We start from the raw sequence: 25254 nt of genomic DNA on the forward strand, positions 1-25254 counted from the left end.
ACCGTGTTGCATCTGCAGCTACATCCAGTCTCTCACGCCTCTCCAACTTTCACCCAACCCAGTCTTTTTTATTTTTCCTTTACATTGCTACAAAGGTAAGTGCTTCTTTCCAAAGTCTTAAGTCATCTTTTCCCTGTTTGTGGTTGCTTGGTGCTGCATTGTCAGGAAGTTGCATGGTCAATTTCTATGTTCTGTGCTAAATAACAGAATAGGAACTACTGTGTGTGAGCAGGTATCTGATGTGTATGAGGCAGGTCTGGTCTCCACTACCCGTTACCTGCATTTTCTGTTACCCAGCAGCTTGGAGCACAAAGGAAAAACGTGTTTCTTTTCTGATACCACAAACTTCTTGTTTTCTGGGCAGTTTCTTCTACTGGGATCTGCTACTTGTATGTTACGTTCTGCAGTTGCCACTCTGAAATCCTAACAGCATTAAAAATCTTGAGTATAAATACTCTAGCACTTGAAAGCATGAAATAGTTGTGGTAACATTGAAAATTATGGAGAACACTGATTCAGGACTGGCTTTTTGTTAAATATAAGCTGTTAAAGTGCTGTGAATTTTTCTGGAAGATGGCTGAGGTTATAGATATTCAGCATATAAAGATCATAGAATGGGATCTTGATTCATCTGTGGTTTAGAGGTAAGTGCCCTTTTACTTTGGGAAGTTGTTCAGGTTTGAGATAAATGCATGTTAAATAGGCTTTGTGTGTCAGTTGCAGTAATGCTTCTGTTCTTTGTTTCTGATGTAGTTGTCTGTATATTCTCTGGAAAATGGAAAAAAAAAGTTGGCAAGTTCAGGGCAACTGCATCTAACTAAATCTTCACAATGTTGGGGAGGCTGGATAGGTTACACATCAGTGCTTAAGATGGTCATGTAATCTGGTAATAGAAGTACCAAGTGTTTTCTTAGTGTATGCCACCATTAGCACTGTGGCCAACCTGCTTAATACAAAAACCCCCTTCGCGTAGGCTGAAAAGCAGGTTTTCCTCCAACCTTGTATGTATGAAAAATGTTGAACAAAGGGGAGAGCAGCAAGGGTCAGAAAATATTCCTAAGTGGTTTAGAGAGTGTAGGATAAACTTATTTATGTGACAACCAACCAAACTAGTCTGAGTTAAAGCACACAAAGCACTAGGAATTCCATTGTACAGAACAAACTTCCATCTCTGAGAAAATGGCCCAAAGCTTACATGCTTTGAAGAAAAGTATTGTCAAGAGCACCCTTTTTTTTTACTTAAGAAAGCTCACATAAAGTTCACCCAGCTGATATTCCTGCAGCATCTGCTTGTATATAATCCACAAGATTAACATGTAAAAGTTGTAGTCAGTGTGGCAGTTTTTATTTTATACATTTACATCATCAGGCTCATTGAACAAAAATTAGAAAGGCATAACATAAAGACAATTTCATTTTATGTTAGAAACTGAAAAGGCATGCTCTCTGCATGAAAACGGTAGTGCAACATTTTAAAATCTAATAAAGCATCCTATTAAAAGAGCAAAACTAATGAGCGACTGTACTAAATCTAAATGGTTACTACATTTAGTATGCAGACTTGACTTCCCCCCCCAAGTTTTGTATTTGTGTGGTACAACTTCTAAAATAAAATTATTTCCCCTGTACGCAACGCAAGTATTGCACTATATAGCCTACTTCTCCACAAGTCTCAATGGGTCTTGGACAGCAAAGCTTTCATGGTACAAGTAGATGCATTTTGACAGATTTACTTCCTCTTGCCTTTAATTAAAAGGCCCATGTGTAAATAAAAACATAAATGGTTTTAAAGTTCATTAGCAGGGTGTTCTGCATAGGTCTAACAGTAAGTGGTCACAGTACTATGATTTTTGACATGTTTTTAAATATTTCGCGCTCTTTCAACAGTGTGGAATAACAGAAACCTAAAAGATATGAAAGCACCTTGTGTACTAGTTTAGCACCAGTTCCAACAAGATATTTAAACTAGTCATGACCCTTGAAAATATAAGTTTGAGGGCACAGAGAAATTGAGGGTTGAGTCTTCAATAACATGGGCAATATGATTGCCACTTTTGAATGCAAATTGAGTTGTCTTGGATATTTGTTACAACACCAGAGAGACACAGAACCATATGAAATGAACGATTGCCCCCGTACAACACGAATACAAGCATCCCACGTTGTTCACAAAAGGCCACACTACACTGTCATAGCCAGAGTGTTTGGGGATAGGAGACACGGAAAAACAGTCACTGGTAGTCACAGTTTGCACAGTCACTACGAGGTGACGCACGTCTGCCACACTTGTCACACTGCTCACGGCCCACAGAGCTTTCGGTTCACCTTTTTAAGAAGCTTGTTGTTAATATAATATGTAGAGCACACTTGCAGATAGTCAGAATGGCCTTTGAGAGGGAGCGGAGGGGTAGCACCGATCTCTCCTGTCTCCCTCTTGACTGTCGTTAGTCTCGGGTATTTTAAAGACTGACACCCATGAGTGTTGCACTAAGATGGTGATTACTTCTGTGTGGTAAGTTTGATGGGTGGCCCTTTCTGAAAGGATAGTAAGTTGTTTTATATTTGTCTTGTACATGAAGAGTAACTTATTTTCAGTGCATTTTTATAATAAACTATTAAGGTGTTTATAGTGTGGGGAACAGTATCTGTAAGAGGAATTAAATGGAATCAAAATCTGTCAATACTTCAGATGTCACTGAAAACTCTCTAACTCTCACCTTTCCTGTAAGATGAGTCTGAACCAGTGTTGTAACTAAGCAGGAGAGAGTTGTCTAAATATTATCTTGTAGAAGATAGTAGATTAAGACTTTGTAGACCTTTTCAGACAGGTCTTGGCTCAAACATCTCTAGTATTTGCACTGCACATACTTACAACTTTCTTGTGTAGGTTTGACAGAGGTTTCTTAGTGTTACTTGAGTAAAGTCCCTTCAAAACCAGCAATGAGAGAATTAGGATGTTTGTCTGTTAGTCTGGTACTGTACTGACAGCTAGTGGTAAATCGGAAAAGTAAATTCTCTCCAAAATGCTGTATTTACTAAAAATTATGACTTTCTGAAAGAAGACATGATATTTTACTAGAGAAAAGAAAATAGAGGTCATTTGTTTTTGATCTAGCTCTTGCAGCTGTGCAGGATGCTTGCAGGGAAACTAACTTCCAGTGTACTACCTGCTGTACTTGGGAATGTTCTTTATGCACACTAAGCTGTGAGAACTTTTATCAGAATAGTTGGGGATCTGATTATTGACAGTTATTTTCCTTCTACCTTTTAATACATACTCGTAACTACTTACCAAGAATCAACCTGCTAATGGTCTCATTAGCTAATGAAGCATAAGTCAGAATTAAAGGGCTGAGTGTAAGATCATAGAAATAATAGGAAAACAGTCAAGAACTGATTAAATAAACTGAAGATTAATTTTGAGATCTGTGATTAATTCTAGAGAAGCCTGGAACATAAGTAGCTTGGAGCTACTGCAGTCTTCCTGTGGGCAGAGTGTCTCATGGTGAACTCTCCAGCTGTCCTGCTCCAGTGTTACTCTAAACAGGCTATCGCTTTTCCCCTTATCCTAGATACATGGGAACTTGTTCATGCAATATATAGACTTCCTTAACAGAGAGGGATGTTGTTTGGATAGTAATCCTAAACTGGAAAGGTTGTGTGTATGCAGCTTGGATTTAACAAAAAACCCACACGAATCAGGAAAATGTGTGTGTATCTACCCACCGTGGGCCCCAGCAGTGCTGTGCTGTTCAAGTTGTCCTGCCTCAAACTTTGTTAATAAAGTTTGGTTTTCATTACGGACACTTATAGTTTGGTCACACTTTTTATCCAGGGTACAAAAGATGATACTTTTGTGTAGACACCTGGAGAATCTTTCACTCCACAGCCATAGCCCCAGGAGGTCACACCATACACAACCCAGCTTTCCCCTGGACGTTCACACATCAATGGTCCGCCGCTGTCTCCTTGACAGCTATCAACGCGTTTCTGTTCCTGGACATTTCCAGCACAGAGCATTCTTCCTGTGAATCTTCTTTTGTAACGCTCTTCACATACCCTCTTGGGAAGTAAGGGGATGGCAGCCTGTTGTAATGTTCTTGAATAAGCCCTTCCTGAAAAGAGGACCCAAATCATTGCTTGTTATGACGACTGGTCTGGGAAACATAAATGTCATTTAATCGAATTTTTGCTGTCATTCCGTCACGCTGTTTTGTCATTAAATAAAATGACTGAAAACAAGGCTAAATACTGAAATTTACTGTGCGTTAAATATAATAATAAAATACTATATAGATATTGTAAATATGGAAAATAGATGCTTTTTAAAAAAAAAAAAAAAACAAACAACAAACAGAACAACAAAGCCTTAAGATGTAGCTTTACTCCTTGTGTTCACTGGATCTTTCCAAGGCTGGAGTTTGTTTTGTTCCAAACACACTTTGTGCCTTCTATAAGAATGTATGCCTTAGTACTTAAATTAATTGGAAGGTTTGAGTAGCGGAGGTTAAAGCTGTAGAAATACTTCATTTCTAGGACACCATTTCCAATCTAGTCTAGCTCAGCCTGACAGGTGCTGCATCCTCTGTCGGCTTCCAAGCCGAGCATCCAGCCAACCATCACACTTATCCCCTGTAAGTACACGCAAGCTTGCTTGTCACCTCAGCTGAGGAGCTGACATTACTGAGCCCAGGTGTATCCTGGTAGAGATTGGCAGAATTATTTGAATCTCTTACAATCCTGATAACTTCTACATACCAGAGTACTAACAGGACTAATCTTCATTTTGTGAGGGTGACCAGAATGTGTCTTGGTTTTCTTTATCTGTAGTGAATCCTGCATAGTATAAGCACTGCTCTGCTTATAAAATGTCAAGATTTACATAATTCAGCTTTTTTTCTATAGCTTGCACCTCTTTTTCAGTTGGAAATATGGAAAGTTAAAGCCAGTGTTGGGGTTTTTTTAAGTACAATCTTAATACTTGTAAAATGATTATGATTCATGTAGTAAGTGTGAAATTTCAACTGAAGTACTGTGATAATGTAATTTCTTACTGTAGTTAAAGCCAATTATTGCAGTGGTTAATGTTTCCTTAAATAGACGTCTGAAGTAAACAGTATTGCAGAACTGTGAATTATGTAAAAAGCTAGACACAGCTAGGCAATGAATTCGCAATTGTTTTTAGCAAAAATCCACCCTGCAAGTCTATCTCCTTTATTGTAGTACAGTGACCCAGACATCTGTGCACACAGATTAACGCATGTGAAGAGGAAGAACTGATATTTGGCCTTGCCGCCTTGTTTCTTTGCCAGTTTGAATGAGTCAGTGGAACAAAGGCTCAAGTGTGGTCGCTGTCTTGCACTGTATTCAGCACCGTAAAAACATGAAAGTAAAACATGGTTATTAATTTGTAAAACATTAAAAGGACAAAGACCTTTGAAGAGGAAGAATCTTGCACTGACCTAAGAAGTGACTAGATAGTTTGTTCCAGAAGCCTGGATTGCAGACTGCGTTGTGGCTCTCACAAATTTTGGCAAGATGTTATCTTTTTTTTAAATCTCATTGCTGATTGAAAATGTCAGTGGTAACAGGAGAGACTAAAAATGGTATCTGAAATTCTATTATGTGTATATTTTCTATCCATTTTCTATTGAAGTAGTGCAACTTGAAGAACCTTTCCAAAATATTCATCGTACTTACCTTAAAAACCTTAAATATATTAGAGCTGTTATGTTCTGAGGCAGGGGGTGATAAGCTGCTGCGCAGGGTGTACCTGGCAACAAATAAGCTTTTCATTCATGCTTGTCAATCTTAATGAGGTAATTTTACTGACTGGTTCTGTGATTTAGAGTGACATGGTTAATCGCCACTTTCCAAACACAAACTAAATTCAGTAAACGAAGTGGTGTCATTCCTAGGTAAGGATCAGGAGAGAAAATACTCCCCTATATAAAGAGTAAAATTGTTCCATTTTGAGCATTTTCTTATTTTAAGTATTTACGGTTTCGTTTGGTTTGTTTGTTAAAATAAGCAGCCTCAGATCTGTGGGTGGAAATCATTAACACATTTTTACCTGTGTCACCCCATCCAGTGATATAGCAGTTGGGAGCAGTTTTCTGTGGTCGCTCTCTCCGCAATGGCAAACAAGCAGGTAAGACATGGGTGCTGAATCTGGCACACTGTTCCTCTGGCCCCTGTAGCCTCACCAGTGCAATGTCGTAGTCACTGCTGTCAGGCCTGTACTCTTTATGCATCACAATCTGTTGGACTCCAATTTCTTCCTCGTACTCTTCTGGTACCAGTGTGTGATAGTCTCCAACCCGCACAGCATAATTCCGAGTGTTGTTGCCATACCTAAGATTGAGGTGAAAACAAATAGGGCCGGCTCATGCAAAGTCAGATCCTAAGCATTGCAAACAGATTTGATCAGGGTCTTTACTGCTCATATAAATAACGACAGCAAAAGGGGTTTTTTTAAAGAGCAAAAATGCTTTCTCAGACATTTAGATTGACATTCAAGTGTATCCTAAAGAATATAAAAAAACTTTTCTTGAAGTTTGGGGTTGGGCTATTTTCATAGGCACGGTTTCTTACAGACATCTGCCGTGACTGGCGCTTATTTCAAAGGTGCAAGCAAGGTGTGCATCATATTTAGTAAGGGTAATACAGACTGCTAGTAATTATAATGAAAACCTGAGTACTAACATCATTGTGATGCTCCAAATAACTACTGAAATGAAAACAGGGTTCAAGTGTGCTTGGTAGATTGGTTGAGAAATTCTAGAGGCTTAGATAACTTGATAAAAACCTCTTAAGTTAACTGAAGTTATAATAAGGAAAACAAAGCATATGTGCATTGCAAGCACCTATTGTCAAAGTGGCAGAAGGCCGATAAATCTTAGGCTTGTTTTGCATCTAATATGACCCCAGTTTCTTTCACATCATAGACTAAATGGTAAATACCTTAGGGATGATTACTGTGGCTGAAATAACAATCTTCTGTGCGTGCCTTTGGAGATTTTTGGATCACAGGACACACAGCCCTTCTCAGGAAAATGCAAACAAGGGAGTACTGTTGGATACATTTATTTATTTTAAAATCTGGCTAAGCCAACCCAAATATTTTTCCTTTGACTTCTCCCTTTCCCTCATAGCTTTTGACAGGAAATTTGTAATATGTGCGGAGTATGGTGTTCCATCACCTTCTAACCTATACTTGCTCTTTTTATACCCTCCAGCAATGTGCTGGTGTCCGTAGCTTACTAAAGCTTGTTTGAGGAGCAGCAGACAAAGCAGGAACATTACAGGTCTCTTCTGAACAATATATTGCTGTACCACTGACTATTTCTTCTAATTGTGGGTTGCATTCCTGGCTGCCTGCAAAGCTTTCTTTGTCAGATTCTGCACATCTCCTTCAGATCTTCTATGAGCAAAATTTCACTTCTAGGCTTGTAAGGAGAGCGAGCTGCAGGCTATGACCAAACATCTGTTCATCTGAAGATGACCTCCTATATAGGAAAAATGAAGTAACTTGTCTACCACAAACTTTTTCCAGGTCTTCAGTAGTAGTTGTCTGTGAAATACTCTCCAGATACTGTATTTTCCTTGTGGTTGGAAATTAAAACTCTATAGCAGCTGGAAGTGAAAAGATACAGCTGCTGCAGACATTCTGAAGTTTACAGAGGTGTTTAAAAAAGTATTCATGCTGATTTTAGTCTCAGAAGGAGAACTGATAAATTTTGTATTCTACCAAGTACATTACTTGTTGCCACCCTGAAGAAAATTACTCAAAAACTTCTTCTAATTGTGGGTCAGTATGTTTATCTCAAAGATACTTAAGAAAAAACCTCTGTTTGTATGTGTCACTTGACTGATCTTTCTGTTTTCACCACAAAAGTGCTGGTATTTTATAACTTATCACTGAATCAATTTTCATTAGTAATTTTCTATGAAGAAATGAGAGCATGAATAGGAACAGAACATGAGAAAAGGCAGAAGTATGAATCCTGGCTCTCCAGGTGTTCTGACTCCACTCCCTTGAAGTTTCTAGAGAAGAGGTATTTCTTTATAAGCTTTTTTAAAAAAAAAAAACAAGTATTTGAATCTGTCTGTCTCTTGCCCTAGATATTACATTCTCATTTCTAGATCATCTTGTGTATTTTTTCCAGTTTTAAAAGGTCACTAAGACTCCACACTTGGTTCTTTTCCTGATAAAATAAATTACAAAATTCCATGGAAGTAGGATTGCCACCTGATATACTGATTTTGTTTTTGTTGCCCTTAAGGAGATTCTTCAGAGTAAGAAAGGCTGTTAGGTCTTAACTAGTTTCTGAGGTTACATATAGCCGTCTGTATTTGGCCGTCTGAAGTATGGCATCAATGCAATCCTAAATTCTGCATCCCTATAGGTTGTTTGCCAAATCCTTGCTGTCTGCTGCCTGCCAGGAATCTCTGCTCTGACACTGATGAATCCCCTCCTGGGTCACTGTTGCCACATGTCTTCTATCAGAAAAGGCTAATCTTACCATACTTTGCTGAGACACTTAGTATATTATTATCAGTCTAAACTTCTATTGTTGTTACTCTGAGCTATGGTGTGGGAGGCAGTAGAAGTATAATCTGGCACTGGCTCGAAAACAGTGGGGTGTTTTACAGCAGTGCTGTGAGCTCATCTGTGACCTTGGGTGAGTGTCTTTTTTTGTTTTTCCTTCTGCCATCTGTTTGGCTTTCCGTAACACAGCAAGGAGTAAGGCTACACACATCTTCAGTACATTAAAATGCTGTATAGTACAGGCACTTAAATCAACTTTCTTCTTGTATTATTTCTGTGAAATTGACTTACAAATAAGTTGTGCATCTTTACAATAAAATGCTTGGTACATTTCAGTACCAGTTTGTGCTGAATAGGTTTTTTATATTTGCTCATTGTTACTTCTGGGAATTTTTAAAAACTATAAATCATAGTTTACTTCAGCATGTTTATAAATAGATAGACTTGAAAGCAAATTTTCCTGCCCATATGCAAAATTTCCTGGTATTGCTTTGGCAAAACTATAGCATTCAAATTTAGAAACATATTTTTATATAAATATACGAATTAGGGGGGAAAGTATTTTTTGTTCCTCCAGTTATGAGAAATATTAGTAGGGAAATTAATCTGATTCCTTAGTTTAATCTTGTGTTCTGCAGAAAGTTGCATCTGCAGGTCAGTATTTATATATTAAATTGTCGTTTGTCTCTTCACGTGGAGGCTATGTAACCTCATAGGTGGTGCATTTCCTAGAACTACAGCTTAAAGATATCTGAACTGGTTGAAGCAAGAGAAACCACCAAATCAAGGGCAAGTGCGTTGATCACTCTGGCCATCTTTTACGTGGAGTTACCCATAACATTGATTGTTCGACAGAAAGCATGCTACTATGGTATATAAAGCAGTTTGAAAACACTATGAAAACCAAACTGATAGTCTCTGGTAGCTCATTTTATTTGTGTAAGCTAAGCAATGCATCGGTCCTCTGTGAAGCTCGCAAAACAGAGAAATAAAACACCCAACTGTAGAATATTTTACGCACTGACAGCGCAACTCCTGTGCCCCTCTCCAGAGTGGACAAGGTCAGTGTAGAGGCAGGTAGCTGCGTGGTCAGGGTGTGCAGTATCAAGCAGTCTCACTTTTACAGAATCTATTTACAGAACAGAGGTAATGCTCAGTGTAGTAACACTGGCATGGGTAACACAGCCAGCTAAGTACTTCTCCAATGACTTACCCAGACTGAGATTACAAGCAATCTTGGCTGATGCATCAGCCAACTTTGTAGGATCTATTTTCCTCAGAGTGAATTAGAAAAGGAAGCAGATACAGAAAGTACTTAGTTACTATTGCAGTAAAATGGCTTTATTATTTCCGTTTGAATTACTCTAACTTACATGCAAAACCCCCACTAAAGTAAATGGAAGACTGACATCTCAGATGTATTTTTCTGCTCAAATTTCATAACTGCATGATGACATTTCACTTAAGAATCTAAATGATACAGCAGCTGAGCCCAGTGAGTTAAGTAAAATTATCCTGTTTCCTTTGCCAGTTAAGCAATATTAAATAGTTTAATACTTTTTGCTACAGAGATTGTTTATAACTGTTGATCTTATTGCCTTTAAAGGCTATTATAAATAGGATTCTGTACCCCAGAATGCTTTCCTAGATACAATTTTTGGTATACATCCGAGTGTCATATTGGAATACAAATGTACAAGATCATTAGCATTAAATATATATTTGCCTGACATAATCTGACGTTTCCAAAAGGTCACTGAAAACACTCACTCATAATTTACGGTTTTTGGCTCTGTGCAGCAAATCACCTATTAGAGCTGTGCTGATAGTTTCTGCATTATGAAAGCATTTTTACCTCCAATAAATATTTGCCCAGCTAAATTAACCATTGTGTACATTGACAGGTAGGTTTTGTATATATAGACAAACACAATCACAGTACTTTGCCGATGTGTTATCGGTGCAATGGAAATCTGTCTCTCAAGTAGAGGAAGGTAATTTTACATGGTATAAACCTTTCTTCTTTATTTTTTTTAATGTAATGGGTGCCTCTGTATTTTAGTTTATAGGCCTTATTCACAACATGAATTACAGGATTTATTATACACTCTATCCATTATCTTTAATGCAGTTTGAAGGGGGAAAGGGGTTGTGTGGGTTTTTTTTCTGTTTTTTTAAACCTCATGGAAGTCAGACTACTACAGAGTCACAGATGCACTAGGTATTTGTAATTTAGATGAGAAATGAACACACTTCCTTCCTCAACTGATTTAATAATCAAAGGAACTTGATTTTTAATAGTTTATTTTGATTTGTAAGCCTAAGCATGAAGGAAAGTTGTTTATGACTAGTGATAACGAGTGCTCTCCTGTCAGCCATATATCAGATAGTCTAGGAGAAAACTTGCTGCTTCTATTTAATGTTACATCCTTGTTTCTGACAAAAGGAACAATGTTCCCTTTAATAGGTTCCTGCTGTTTTTCTGTGTTATGGGTGATGGTCACTTATAGCAGAATAATAAAGAAAGGAGATCTAGGAAAGCTGATCTTAATTAAAAGTACTGATTTAAAACATTTAACAGAATGAGAAATGCTGCTTCTCATGTAAATGTTTGAAACTTTAATAGCTACAAGGCTTCCAGTGAGAAGCTTAGTGAGCAGGCCTTGCACAGATTTACCATATTTCTGTGCACACTCACACACATAAGGCTTCTTAAACTGATTTTTTCATCTGCAGACAATTATATTTCTTCCCCTATAGTAGTTAGTATTTGCCAAATGAGGAAATACTGTAATAGCACTTCAGTACATAAAAAAGGCAAAGCAGTCTAGCACAGGGGTGTCCTGTCTTCCTCACCTAAAAGTCACCTATGAAACGGCACAGAACCGCCACATACACATCATGTTTGAAGAGTGGAGGCAGAGGAGGAGTCTGGGAGTGCTTCATGGTTGGAAAATAATGTTCCTTTCAGGGTGTTACCCCTCTGTTGGATGGCTGGGCTGGGCGTGCCTTTACGCTCTAGTGCAGCCTGGCAGTGTTGACCTTAGCACCTCCTAGAAGGTTTATTTCCCAGCCAAGTGGAGGATGGATTAGTAATCGGCCACCATGCCAATATCATCCTGCTGCCAGTCAAGTAAGGTACTGACACTGAAGGCACACCTGAATTCGTCTCACCGTTCATGCTAAATTTGAGACAACTGAATTTTAATTCTGGTATCTTACTAGGTATTTGGTTCCACTGTGCCTCAGGGTCCCTGGTTCTCAAAATTACCAGGGCTATGTTGAAGTATACGTGGGCATTCAGGAATGCCTAAAGAAGCACTTAAATAAGGGTTATATTATTAGAACAGTGTTCTAGTTCAAGTAACATGGTATTTCCTAAAATAACATCATGGTCATTATAATTTCCTTTTTTTCTATGCCTCATATTTCTAATTATCCAAACTCAGTATTTTTTTATGTATAGACCTGCGAGTTCCCTGTAGCTGTCAGAACCACTCAGGACAAAACTTGCTAATAAGATGGGGAGGTTATAAAAGGAAGAATAGATTCAAACAATTTTTGATCTTAAATGATGCGTCTTTGAAATTACAGAAACCAGTAATGCTGCTATACTACTGGCAAACAATTCTAATCCTCATGCATAAAATCGTATGTAATTTTTATCCATAGTACAGGTGAGCCCACTTTTGTTACTTAAGCAGTGTTCCAATTTCCAGGATGTGAGAAATGGTATACGGGCCTTTCTCTTGTCTGTCTGTGGAAAATATGTGAAGAAGGCGCTTGATCTATAGATAGCTTTTGGAAACCTAGCCCCTTAAAATCACTCTGAGATCATTAGGAAGTTCAGCCCAGTCTGTTCAATGTCAGCTTAGAGCTAAATATGCCTTCTCTCTTTTACAGGAAACAGTAGTGCCTCCACAGGCTGGTGGGGTTGCATCCTTAGATCTAGGTTGCAGTTTTAAATGCAACATCTGGGGCAAAACAATACTTTGGTCCCTGAGACCACATGTAACCGTTTTAGGATAGTGTGTAACAGGCCTTCGAGTGGCTGCACTGATCTGGAAGTATTGCAGTGTACATTGCTCCAGCCATGCTGCTGCCCATCACGTGGGTGTTCAGCAAAGCACCCAAATCGGGCATGCTTTGGCAGCGCATTCAGTAATGATGCAGAGTCCCAGCTACGTAAGCCAGCCATTGGGAAGAACAGGGAACGTACCCTGTGGGGAGTGCTTACTAGAAGAACGCACTGCATCTGCAGCAGCGCAGCAAATACTAACTTGCTTCACCAAACTTTGTGAAAGCGCTCTAATAAGGTGAAGCGTTGGGTAACTAAGATCTTGATTTGAACTCAGAAAACATAACTGTCTTCCTTTGACCTCCCTTTTCCTTTCCTTGAAGAGGATCTTTGAGGTAAAATAACAGAAAGGACCGTCTTTTTTTCAAGCCTTTAATCAAAGGCTTTCTCAAGAGCTTAAGTTGCATCCTTACTAATCACTATAGAGATGATGAACAATGGAATAGGAAGCCATTGTCTATAGATGATAGCAGCTGAAGTTGCTTTCATAGTTCCACAAAAAGATCTGGGACATCAGTTGAAGAAGGCAGAAATGTCATTGAGTTTGACCCTTTCAGCTTGAAATATTAGCAAGAAAAGTCCCTCGTGATTTTCATGAAACATGAAAACGAAAAGATGTGCATCTGGCGCTAAGCAAAGGTAACACTATCCATTTGAGTAAAAGTATATCTGACTCTTCTTTTTAGTTATTAGTGTGCAAAAGGAAAGGCTGAAAGTCCAAAGTTTAAACCTTTGCAGCCCACTTGAGCAAATTCTAGCAAATATCCTCAAAACTGCAATGCTGTTCTTTTATGCTTTTATTCCAGGCCATACCGCAAGCTTTTGTAAGGATTCCAGTGAAATAATTGCTGTTGAAAGCTTAGAACACTACACCCGCTTCCTTACTGTGCAAGCTGATGCTTTTATACTACAGTAACTTCATCAGCAGTGAATTCCTGAAGTCAAAATTACTGTTCATAAAAACTGACAGCAGAATTACCAGTAACAGAATATCTGTTTCTGCAAAACTGGGAAAAGACATTTTTAAAAGCTATATAACAGCTTAATACTGAGAACTGCAGAAGTTAGATTAGGTAGATCAAATGTGATTTACAAGGGAGTGTAAGTTGCAAACCAGTTGCTAAACATATGGAAAGGAGCTGAATTTGGCATAGTTTTATTAGATGCCAGTGTCAGAGAATTATACCAGTATAACCGCTTAGACAGTTATTTCTTTGTTAAATGGGATGGGACCTTTGCCTCGATGGCTGCAAAAGACAATTCTTCATGTAGCGTGACGTAACAGAGTGAGGCAGTTGCTCCAGCCTATTTGTGAAGAATAAGCAGAACAGCTTGGTCTCGCTAGCATCCAGTGAACAGATTTACTTTCCTGTTAGACTCAGCAAAATACATAAGAATGCTTTACCCTAAAATGGGTTTGGGGGCACTAGTTCATCTAGTCACTGCAGTGTTACAGTGAAAGTGTCTTATCACTGCCAATAACTATCATTACCAAAAATAATCCAAGATATTGCAGTCCCTGTGTTTGATGTTTGCTCTGTTGGCTTCACTATAACCTGAAAGCCATAAGCTGCAGTTTTGTTGGAATAGAAAGCTGTGTTAAAATGTCAGAAGTATTGTCTATATTTTTTCATGGAAACGCTGAAGTTGTGAATATAAATCTCATGAATGATGACACCCAGAATAATTTCCATGTATTAAGGTTTTTTGTTTGGTTTTGTTTGCAGGGAAAGGAGGTTGGTTGATAGGGTTTTTTTAAACCAAAGGCCAGCTCTTTGGTACAGTTTTCGGTGGGCTTGAACTGGAATGTTTTTGCCTATACCCTGAGCAACAAAATAGTTTGAAAATACCCTTCACTATTGAAGAGAGCCCTACCTTTTAAAGCAGTGTGCTGCAGTGAGGACCCAGCAGCTGCTGATGAGAGTAGCACCACACAAGAGTCTTCCATCACCATGAGAAGATTTCAGTCGGAGTGCAACCTGCCATGGCCAGCCTCCCCTGCAGAGGACATAAGACATTGTGTTTCAGGGTACAACAATGGAAAAGTACGGAAGCTTGTCAGCAACCTTGAATGTATATCCTATTTAGTTTCTTTGGAGAACAACTCTTATGAGAAGCGGCTCAGGGAACTGGGGTTGTTTAGCACGGAGAAAAGGCTGAGGGGAGACTGTATCGCTCTCTACAACTACCCGAAAGGAGGCTGTAGTGAGGGGGCGTTAGTCTCTTCTCCCAAGTCACTAGTGAGAGGACAAGAGGAAATGGACTCAAGCTGTGTCAGGGGAGGTTTAGATTGGATATTAGGAAACATTTCTTCACTGAAAGAGTGGCCAGGCATTGGCACAGGCTGCCCAGAGAGGTGGGGGAGTCACTCTCCCTGGGGGTGTTCTAAAAATGTGTAGACGTGGCACTTGGGGACATGGCTGAGGAGGCCATGGGGGCATTGGGTTGGGGTTTGGACTTGATCCTAGTGGTCTTTTCCAACCTTAATGATTCTGTGATTCTATAATTTGACTGACAGCTTGCAAACGACATTATTTATTAACAGTTGAGAATACCTTTATATTCCTGCTGCATTCAGAATTCCATTTAACAATGGTCAGGATTGCTTTACAGATTGTTTGGGCATCCAGCACTCTGACCACTTCCTCCCACTGTCAAGTATTTTAATTTTCCCTTCTCAGATTGCACTCATTGTGCCAAAAATACATTCTGTGGTTTCCTTGCCAAATACTGTTCAAGTCAACAAACCAGAAATTTCCTGCCAACTGGAGAGTGGAAAGAAGGGAATTTCTTGAAAAGCTTAACCCAGCATCCTTTCCTGTCTGCATTAATGTCTTTGTTGGTTCTGAGCTGTTTGAAAAGGGAAGCTGGCAAACCAAGAGGCCTAAAGCAACTGTAGAAATCACAAGTAATAGATTAGCAGCTTTTTTCAGCTTGTGATCATCTGTTTTGTATAGTAGATCTGGGATACATATTTGCAGGCCTATGAAGACAGGATGGATTATTTTTTGCCAGTTCAATAGATTAGCAAAATATGGAACCAGAGTGAAGGGAGAGGGAGAGGGGTGCACCTGTGAGCAGCAGGTAGGCTTCGGTGCTTTCTGACTCCTGTCAACCTGAATAGGTACACTGGAGTACAAGAGCTGCCCAGGATTATCTAGTCCAGCATCCTATCTCAGAGTTGGGAATTTACTTCCCATAAAACATAAAACAAATCAGACAATTTTTAGTTTTTGAAGATGGGGTTTAATGTGTCTTTCCAAAATGGGGTAATTCGGACAGCTTTGGATTTCCTGGTACGTAACTATCCAGTTCCTTTTCGAATTTTGTCAAGTTCTTTTTCTTAATGACTTCTTGTGACAGTGAGGCCTTTTCTGATACTGTTCATATGTTCCTTTTCTTGACTTTGAAGCATTCCTAAGTGCACTACCGGATTTCTCTCACCTTTTTAATTCACCTAATATGCCTGTGCTTGTTTGTGTTGAGATCAAGTTTCTTGCTCTGATTTAATTGTGCAACCCATTATTTGTCACCATTTCATTTCATCCAGTGCCCTTTTTACACTTATTCTGAGACAATAATTCTCAATCTTCTTTTTCTGTGCAATGTAATATTTATTAATCTCATTTGTCTCTTTACTATGGGAAGTAATTCTGTGTTGCTCTGACTGCATTAAGCGGTGTCTTTTTTGGAATGGATTGATGCTGTGCATGTACTTCGAAATAGGTCGCACAATGGTATGCAACGGTACTATAAGTGCATTTTTTACAATCCCTTTTGTAAGATTCTGTGAATAAATATATTTTGAGGTTACTCACAATTATTAAGGAAATAAAGCCTATACTTCCTATCGTAGCATTTAGTAGTAGTAGTAGTAGTATTCACTTAATCTGTTTATATTAACTAAATATAAACGTCTTGTCAAAAGCTGAGAACAAAGTGTTAATAAAAAGCCTGGGTTTATAGCTGTGGCATCACTGAAGCTTATTTTGTGAAGGAAAATCAGGTCTTGGGCAGCAAATCACACCCAGGCCTTTTTTTCAGTGTAGGCAGCATTTAAAACCTTGTGCTATAGTCATAGCTCTCTTCATATAGCTCATATCCTGATATCAAGATATCCTTTGACAAAAAGTAAAACGGATGCTTTGAAAGTAAGAAATCTAACCTGATCAAGGGCTAAACTCATAGGCATCTACAGATTTTTAACTAGTGCTGCAAGTATTTATCAACAAATATTTTTAAATTTCCCACCAAATTTGCTTTGAGTATATTTCAGCTTCTACCTCATGTCAAGCCAAAAGAAAAACAACAAGCCTACAACAAAACCATAAGTTAGGCAAACCGCTTATGGCAAATAGATGTCTTAGAAGCTTTATAGTCAAAATTACTTGTCTTTACCAAATATTTACCGTAAAGAATTTTTCCCACCAATTATTCGCTTTTGTCGACGATGTAGTAACCTCAATCCACAAACAGAAGCAAGAGAATCTAAACCAGAAAGGGAGATGTAGACCGCATTAAACTCAAAATGAAAAGTAGCCAATCTTCAATGAGAGTTAACTAAAAATAAACCACGAAGGCTGAAGTTATTCCATGTTTCATGGTAGTTTTTAACAACCAAATTTTGAGTGGGGAAAATACACTTAATTCTTTCAGGCTTAGAAAGAAATTCTTTTTAGCTGAGACCTTTTGACTGTGATCACAGAGCAATTTACACATTTGTGCTCTGCTTCTCAAGCGTCAGACGTTTTTATAGGGTTCTTACTTCATGTACGTGGCATACCACGTAGGTTTTGGTCCTCAGCTGAACATAAACTATACCTCGAAAAGCTGAAAGTAGCTGTCTAGCTTTTTGCATTTTCATGTCCCTTGTACAACTTAAGAAACATGGCTGCTGTAAACTATGGGAGAAAAATACCCTGTATCATTTGAACGGTCGGTATGATTGCTTTACAGAGCTGGCACAGCAATAAGATCACAGTGTAAGCAGAGAGGTTTTCCCACCGCTTTTGTTTCTATAATTCTTTTGGCATAACTGTTTCTTCTGTGAGGTGGGACTGTTGATGTCCGTCTGTTCCTACCGTGACAGTTCCCCATCCGAACCTGTTGGTCTGCCACTCACAACAGGGCTTCACCTTTATTGCTGTTCCCGGGGGCCTTCTTGCTTAGGTGGTCACAGATCACCCCCGCATCCTCGCTGTGACGGCAGTTGTGCGTCCCTATGTCCTGCTTGATGCAGTCTGCCAAGGATCTCTCATTTCCTGTACACTTCACATTATCCACGTGGATTGGGCCTTTGCCCTCCCCAAAATATGCCATTGTCCTTGCTTTAGCTGGACCCCTGGAAACAGAGCATATATTTTTTTATTAAACACTTTGAGACATTATTCTGCATTTTACTCAACTGAAATATTTCAGCGTAGTGAAAAACATTGAGGTTTTATTCCAAGTCCTGTCACTGATTCACTAATATGACAACTTTTCTTCTCATTGCCTCTGTTACTCTGGTAAGTAGAAAAAAAAAGTGTAACAAAATTGCTACAGTTCATTAACGTTTAAAAAGTGCTGTTATAGATCTAGTTAGAAGGCGCTATGCAAAGTACTTTACATTGTAATGGCATTACAAATAGCTATAAAGCAAAATATGTGAAAGCTGCTTTTTCATAATCTCTTTAATCCTTGTATAAAATCAGCATCTGTGAATGCTAAAAATAATTTGTTCTGGACTGATTCCCTCAGAAAGATGGGCCAGTTAAGTACAGTATGCTTGCAGTGTAGTAGGAGCTGTGATTTACAGATCTATTAGTTGTTAATAGCTATTAACATATTCCGTTATCATGCCATTTTTAAAGTGCACCCCACAGTTCTAAAACTGTAATGTAATTGGAGAAAGACTGAACCCTGTACTTAGTGCTCGTGTAGCATTTTTGTGCACAGGCCTCAAGGCACTTTACAAAGAAGGTCAATATGATAATCCTATGCTTGTATAACAGTGAGTATCAAACCTAAGTATTTAAATGTCAGACTTAGGACATTTTATTAGGGTTTGAAGTCTTGATCCTTATAGCTTGTATGTAGCTTCAGCAATGACCTCAGTGTCAGTTGTGTGAATGACCTCTTTTGAATAATGAACTTTTTTTCACAAATGAGGGAGTGGATGAACAAACACAATAAAAAACCAACATGAATTGTGCATGTAAGCATCTCATTTGGTAACTTTTTTGATAGATTATTACTTTTAATTACTGAGGATAGTGCTTCTTAATATCTAAACAGATGTTTTGTTGTACATGGTTTAAGAGTCAGCAAGAATTATGAGTGGGAGATCACCCAACCAGCTATACAGAGAAGTGGGGCAGGAAGCCACAGCTGCCTTTAGGTGTGTCTGAACTACAAATTTACTTATCAGTTAAGAGCAATTTACTGATATTTTATTGTGAAAAGAATATACGGAATTCTAGATAACGAAAATGTGCTATGTCATAGGTTTCCATTTTAAAGGATATGTTGTAATTGCATCTTGTATATTTTGTGTGTATATAAAAGGGTAACTGCATGTATACTGAAATGCTGGAGTAGAGTAAAGAGGTTAACAACTAAAAGTATTAGGCAAGAAAGTATTTATCTCTGTTTGCATCTCTTTTTGTATCTGTTTTAATACCTGCAGTGTTGGGGAAGATAGGTGAGAATGGCATAAAGAGTTTATGTCCCTTCATCAGCTAGGGAGTCTCTGTTGGGGAGGAATTTTGATTTGTCATATGATTTTCAAAGCTTCATCACACTAGAAGTGTGGCTGGATCAAACCCAAACAATCCAGCCCTCGGTTGCCCATATCCTTATACCTGAAACATGGAAGTAATACATACCAGCTTCCTCCTGTTTCAACTTGCACACAGAAAGCCTTGCCTGTTTGGATTTTGTTATTACGTACTGCAGGGTGGGCAGGCAGGTTTGCTAAGCAGGGAATGTTGGTTAGAATGCATGAATTGCACAAAGCCAGGAAAGAGAAGCATGTAAAACGTGTCAGAGATGATACCACAAGGTTAACTGTCATTACACATTTTTAATTCCCGTGGCTAGCATGTATTTACCAGGTAATCCAAAGCCTTAACTGACTTTGGAACCAGTATAGGACATCTTTGCCTAATGAGTTTAGTATGATTTAACTTATCAGTCACAAGCAATGTGTCTTTTCTGGCCCCAAATATTTTTCTTTTGTACTCTGATTACAGATAATCACAAAAAAAAGGTCCAACTCCCCAACCTCTGTAGGCAGCTGATGCATCCACGTGTGCTGTTACAAAAGAGCGAGCGAGACAGTACAGGCACTCATTGCAAATTCTTACCTGGTTTTGGTATCTCTATGTCAAACAACAAAGTTTCTGCTTTAGGGCATTGCTCTAAAGTTCCTCAGGATATTGAGGAAAAACTTTGCTGTGAATCACCACAGTATCCTTAGCCTTTCCCAGGGAAGTATTTATTGCAGTTAAGTATAGAATTGTCCCTGCAGACTTACTGGCTACTTAATAAGGGCGCTGCCGCCGTTGGATTACCACATAGATCTCAAAGAGTACTCTGATATCTGTGAGGTCACATATGTAAATATTTTAGGTGAAAGAGATGTAGAGACACAAAGATGAGGGGGGAACTTAGTGCGTATGGATGGCAGTCATGCATTGACGTGAACTGAATCATGGGACTTGAACTGCAGAGACTTTTCATACCTTTATATGAAAGCTCTCTCTCTATCTGTCTCTCAGTTTGCTGATAATTGCTATGAAAGGTGTGTCGTACCCACTCTTAACAAAAAAAAACCCCACTGTTCAAATGGAACATGTACCAGGAAACAAATGTAAAAATTGTGATGTTCTAGAGCAAGGAGTGCAGCTTAATAGAGAAAATTATTTCATATAATTGGGACATCTCTGAATGTAGAAAGGTTAAGTCTTATGTGTTTGTTACGTGCTGGAATGTGCTCCTACAACTGGTTTTAGTCCACCCTTAATAAAGGTGTATGTGTCCTTTAATTGCTGCTTTCCAAGCCAGCTGTTTAGGCACAGATGACCATCAGAGAAACAACCTTTTTGCTTGCTCAGATCTGTCGCTAGAGAGAAGGGCAGCTTCAGGTCTTATCCCCTAGCTTTTCTCAGGCACAAGGCCATACACAATAACATGCTGAGCTCTTCAGATGCAGTATTACCATTATTCGTAATACTGTTAATCAGGAAATCCATGTGATTAGTATTGATGGCCAACTAGCCTAGAATTTTTTTTTTCCTGTAGTAGGTATTTTCTGGAGCACTAATGGCAGGATATTTGTTCATTTGTGGGGGTTGTGTGGGTGTGTGTGCACATGTGCATTCTTATTAGCGTGGCCTAAATGAAAGGGGTCCGATTATACTGGGCCACTTCGTTCACTAAAATGCAAGATCTTCTAAAACTATCTTTCCCTCTTCACTCATTCTACCAAAATATTTTTTTATGTTAAACCCAGTCACATAGTAGATAGTACTTCAGAAAAGGTGTGTGTTCTCTTAGTGTATATCTTGCTACAAATATACTTTGACTAGGGTGCTATTAATTCTTTTTCATGAAAATGACTGCCTTTAGCCAATTAGTAGGGCTGTCTTATAATGGACTTTATATTATGTTTTTCTAACATTAATCATGCATTTGACAAACTGGCTTAATGAGACATCTGTAAGGCTAGTATTGCTTTCAGCATAATGATTTTGCCAACTCAGGGGTTTTCTTATTTCAGTCTCAGAATGAACCCTAGTAAATGCAAAGCAGGATTTCATAAAATAAATGTACAGATAAGCATTGACAATATGAATAATACAGGTAGGAAAAGCTCAGTCAATTTTCTCAGTGTTTACCCTTTGCTTACTCAAGTCTTCCTTTTTAAGGTGTCTTTTCTCCCATTAGTAATAATAAATGTGTGAATTTTTTTCCCAAGGAATGGAATTCCCGAGTAGGAAAGACTTGATGATTAAACATAGTACTGTAAAGGGAGTTGAAGGATACTGTTCAGTTCTGTGATCAGTCTTAATGAAAACTGATGTCAACTTCAGTATTACGTGCTTTTTCAATTCGTCCCAGGAAAAGGTCATAATGTATTTATTTCTAAAGAAACAACATTAATGAACGCTCAAGCTCAGGTGTGTGAACCCAGAAGCCCCAGCCGTGCTTTGGAACAGTAAAGTCACCACTGAATATAATTTGAACTTCAGCAAAAAGTTCTGTGCATGAACTCCTAGGCCCAGAAGAAATTCCAGCTCGTCAGTGCACGTAATGGCACAGTCAGGTTTGTGGAATGCAACTGTCTAGATGTAGGGTCACCAAGATCCAGCATTTCCAACAAGCTCTCCCAATTTCTGGAACCTAATTTTAGATCTCTAAAATGTGTCTATCCCTAGTCTTTCAGGAAACATGTGCTCTGTGTATCCTATAATCTTAACCCCTCCATTGTGACATGCCACAAATTGAGCATCCAGCCAACTGTCTGTCCTTGCAGAGATTTAAAAACAGGAGGTGGGCATGAGTGGTTGAGCTTGATCATCTGAGGGAGACATGGAACAGGCCAGAGAGGCTGAGGATGAAGCAGACTAAATGAATGATTCGGTGGGAGATAATACAAGTCAAGTTTTGTAGTTTTGAAGCCATAGTCTACTACTACTTACAAATATTTTTTACCAGACGAATACCAGACAATTTTTAAAAGGCATATATTTTGTGTTCAGACGTAATTTGATGATATTCGGTTGCACAAACTTTACATCGTTAGATACAGCAAACAGATAACATGATTTGTATTTCTTAAGCTCAGATTTCTTTACAGATACACTCACAGAAAACATTTCACTGGTTTTCTGTTGTATTTCACTAGTGTTCTGGATATTTTTCAGCTCATATGAGTTCTGCTATTTCTATGTCTGCCCTATAGTGGTTGTCTTTACTGCACTTAGATATCCAGAAAAGAAATTGCTTATGAGCCATGTAAGCCTGATTATGTGACTTAGTTCAAAAGTGACACATATACATTGCGGTGGTTTTAAGTAGAGGGTGTGTTTGTCCCTGCCAGGTCTATTCATACATTAAATGAAGCTTATTCAAATTACTGTCATGCAAGCCAAAGCCATAGTCCTTTGTTTAACAGTTTTATCAAATCTCCAAGCTACATCGAGTCAAGTGAGATCAGTAAATGAAAGAAAAAACCCATGAAACTAGGAATTCAGTAGCTGGTGTGCCTGCATCTGAATCTGCAGAAGTCGTATCCACACCTTGTGACACTGGACACTGACCTGTTGCTCTATTTCATGGAAAATTTTAAGTCATGTTAGAACCTATAAGGATTTCAAAGTCATCATTAAGGTTCATAAATGATACATATTAACAATATGCAAAATTATACCTTCCAATGAAAACAGGTCAAGGGCTTTTTGAAACAATACAACCATTGCCCCTGAAATTTTAACCAAATTCCAGAAAATTTCAGTAAACTGCAGTAAACCAAGTCTAGGTTCTGAGTTTTTGTATTTTCTTTGCTAATGTAATGAAAAAAGCATTTTAAATTCTCCAAGGTTTTTCTATGTATACTGTTACATCAAATCACTACAGCACTAGAATTTAGGTTAAGTTTTCCTGTGTTGACTAAAGTTGACTCAATATTAAAATTGTTATAGGAATGAAAATTGTCACTTAAGCATGGTGAAACACAGGGCTCAGGCAAAATCAGAAACAAAACAGAGAATCTACGTAGTTCACAGACTGTGTAATAATCTGTGGTATTTTAGATGGTAATATTAGTTTCCCTCCTTTTTTTCTACATTAGAAATTTCACTCTAACTTTTAAAAAATGTTTAGAAATATGAAAACAAATTAAAAGAAGTAAATTAAGAACAGTTCAAGTGGCAAAGAGCACAGAGCAGGTACACTAAATAAAATTCTCCTCTCAGTTACATTAGTGCAACTAAGCGTAAAAAACCCTAAAAATTGGTGTAATATGTTTACATCGTATAGGCATGTAGCACCATAAGTGACAAATAAAATACAGTATTTAGTCAATAGTTTAGTAATTTGGAATATTTAACTTCTAAAAAAGTATTTAATAACTAGCATTAACTTGCCTTTCAGTTGCCAGTCGGACTGTCATATGCCTTTGCATATTAAACTTCCGTTTCCCTATTAAGCTAGTTAATGAATACTCCTTTTGAAGACACAGCCTTACTACTTCTTATACAAACAGTATAAGTACACTTTTCTAAAAGAGTGCCAAAGAGACAAGTAATAAAAGGCATATATTATGTTATCAGACATATGTTTTTTGCAGAAACTTAACATTTTTAGATACAGCAAACAGATAACTTGAGAAACAGCTTAATGAGTTTTCTTACTTGTAGCCAAGCTGTCGGCAGACTACAGCTGCATGCTTATCAGACCATCCGTCATCACAAATTGTGCCCCACTGGCCATTGATAAAAATCTCTACACGTCCTTCCTTCTTATTCTCACCATCCATCAGCCTGATGGGAGGACCTGGGAATAAATCACTGCTGTCAACTCAACAACAGAAGCAAAAACTAGTACTTAAGTCATTTTCAGCATGTTCAGTATATCGGGTCAACTGATGTTTATTTTCAACACGCCTAATATCAGCTGTTAGTCATATTTTTTCCTAGCTGGCGAAAGGAAGCAGTTGTACAAATCACAAGACAAATATGAAACACTACTGTATTTTGAACTTCAGAGTTCATCTGGTTCCTTCATTTCATACAAACGTGATAGCCCAGAAATTGACCACAATGAGCACAGAATAGTTCTCCCCTTAAAGGCAGAAAACGCCCGAGAGACCTTTGGTATGATACCCATACAAGCTGGATACATTTTCGTTGCAGAAGTTTCATGGGTGAATTTAACTACATCACAATTCATTAATCCACTCTCAAACTGGTTGCTACCGCTCCTCTTAACGACTGTCTCAGCAAAAAAGCGCAGCATTGTGCGTTATTATCGTTATGCATGCTGTTCTGCAGTGTATTTTGTGTGATAGCATAATGTTCTACAGCATGTTATTCTAGACTAATGTGTAGTTATTCTAGAAGTTAAAATCGATCGCTTATTCAGATATGTTCATAATAGAAAATCTTACTTAGACATAATTAATCATGGTTCAGCCGGTGCTTGGCCTGTAGTTATTTATGAATCATTAAACAAAGTACATATTTGATTCTCACATTAAAACTGCTTTATAGCATGCTAGCAATGCAAGTAGCCTTAAAAGAGTTATGAATTCCTCTGAGACCTCTTCATAATGTTTAAGACAGAATCATCTTCCAAGTCTTTTAGTATGTCATACTTTATAATCCTTAATACACTAATTAGGGTTTCTTTTTAGAATAATGGGAAAGACTGTTCCTCATTCTTCTAACCTGTTCGTAATCTTTTCTAAATCTGTAAGGATGAGAAATTACTTAATTATACTCTTTAATAAAGCAGTATTTTGAGGCATTTGCGTTTGATATTTAATTTGGATTACTTTAGGGTATGAATAACTTTTGTATACAAAACCTTACTCTGAATCAGAGGTAGTTAAATCTGGCCCAATTCATTAATTAAAAGAGGA

At 38.2% G+C, this 25254-nt stretch overlaps 1 protein-coding gene across 1 annotated transcript in view; it reads right to left on the bottom strand.

Moving 5' to 3' along the window:
• Positions 1-1308: 1308 nt before the first annotated feature.
• PRSS12 (serine protease 12) overlaps positions 1309-25254 on the bottom strand; it is a 45737-nt gene continuing 21791 nt past the window's right edge. Inside the window, exons 8-13 of the mRNA XM_075090144.1 lie at positions 24026-24167; positions 17765-17970; positions 17039-17117; positions 14505-14627; positions 6074-6354; positions 1309-4115 (exon numbers count right to left, since the gene is read on the bottom strand). Of these exons, the coding sequence (XP_074946245.1) occupies positions 3808-4115; positions 6074-6354; positions 14505-14627; positions 17039-17117; positions 17765-17970; positions 24026-24167 (1139 nt within the window). The 3' untranslated portion in view covers positions 1309-3807. The remainder of the gene's footprint in view (positions 4116-6073; positions 6355-14504; positions 14628-17038; positions 17118-17764; positions 17971-24025; positions 24168-25254) is intronic.

Source organism: Phalacrocorax aristotelis, chromosome 4, assembly GCF_949628215.1.
Source record: "Phalacrocorax aristotelis chromosome 4, bGulAri2.1, whole genome shotgun sequence".
In the NCBI taxonomy this organism is placed as follows: domain Eukaryota; kingdom Metazoa; phylum Chordata; class Aves; order Suliformes; family Phalacrocoracidae; genus Phalacrocorax; species Phalacrocorax aristotelis.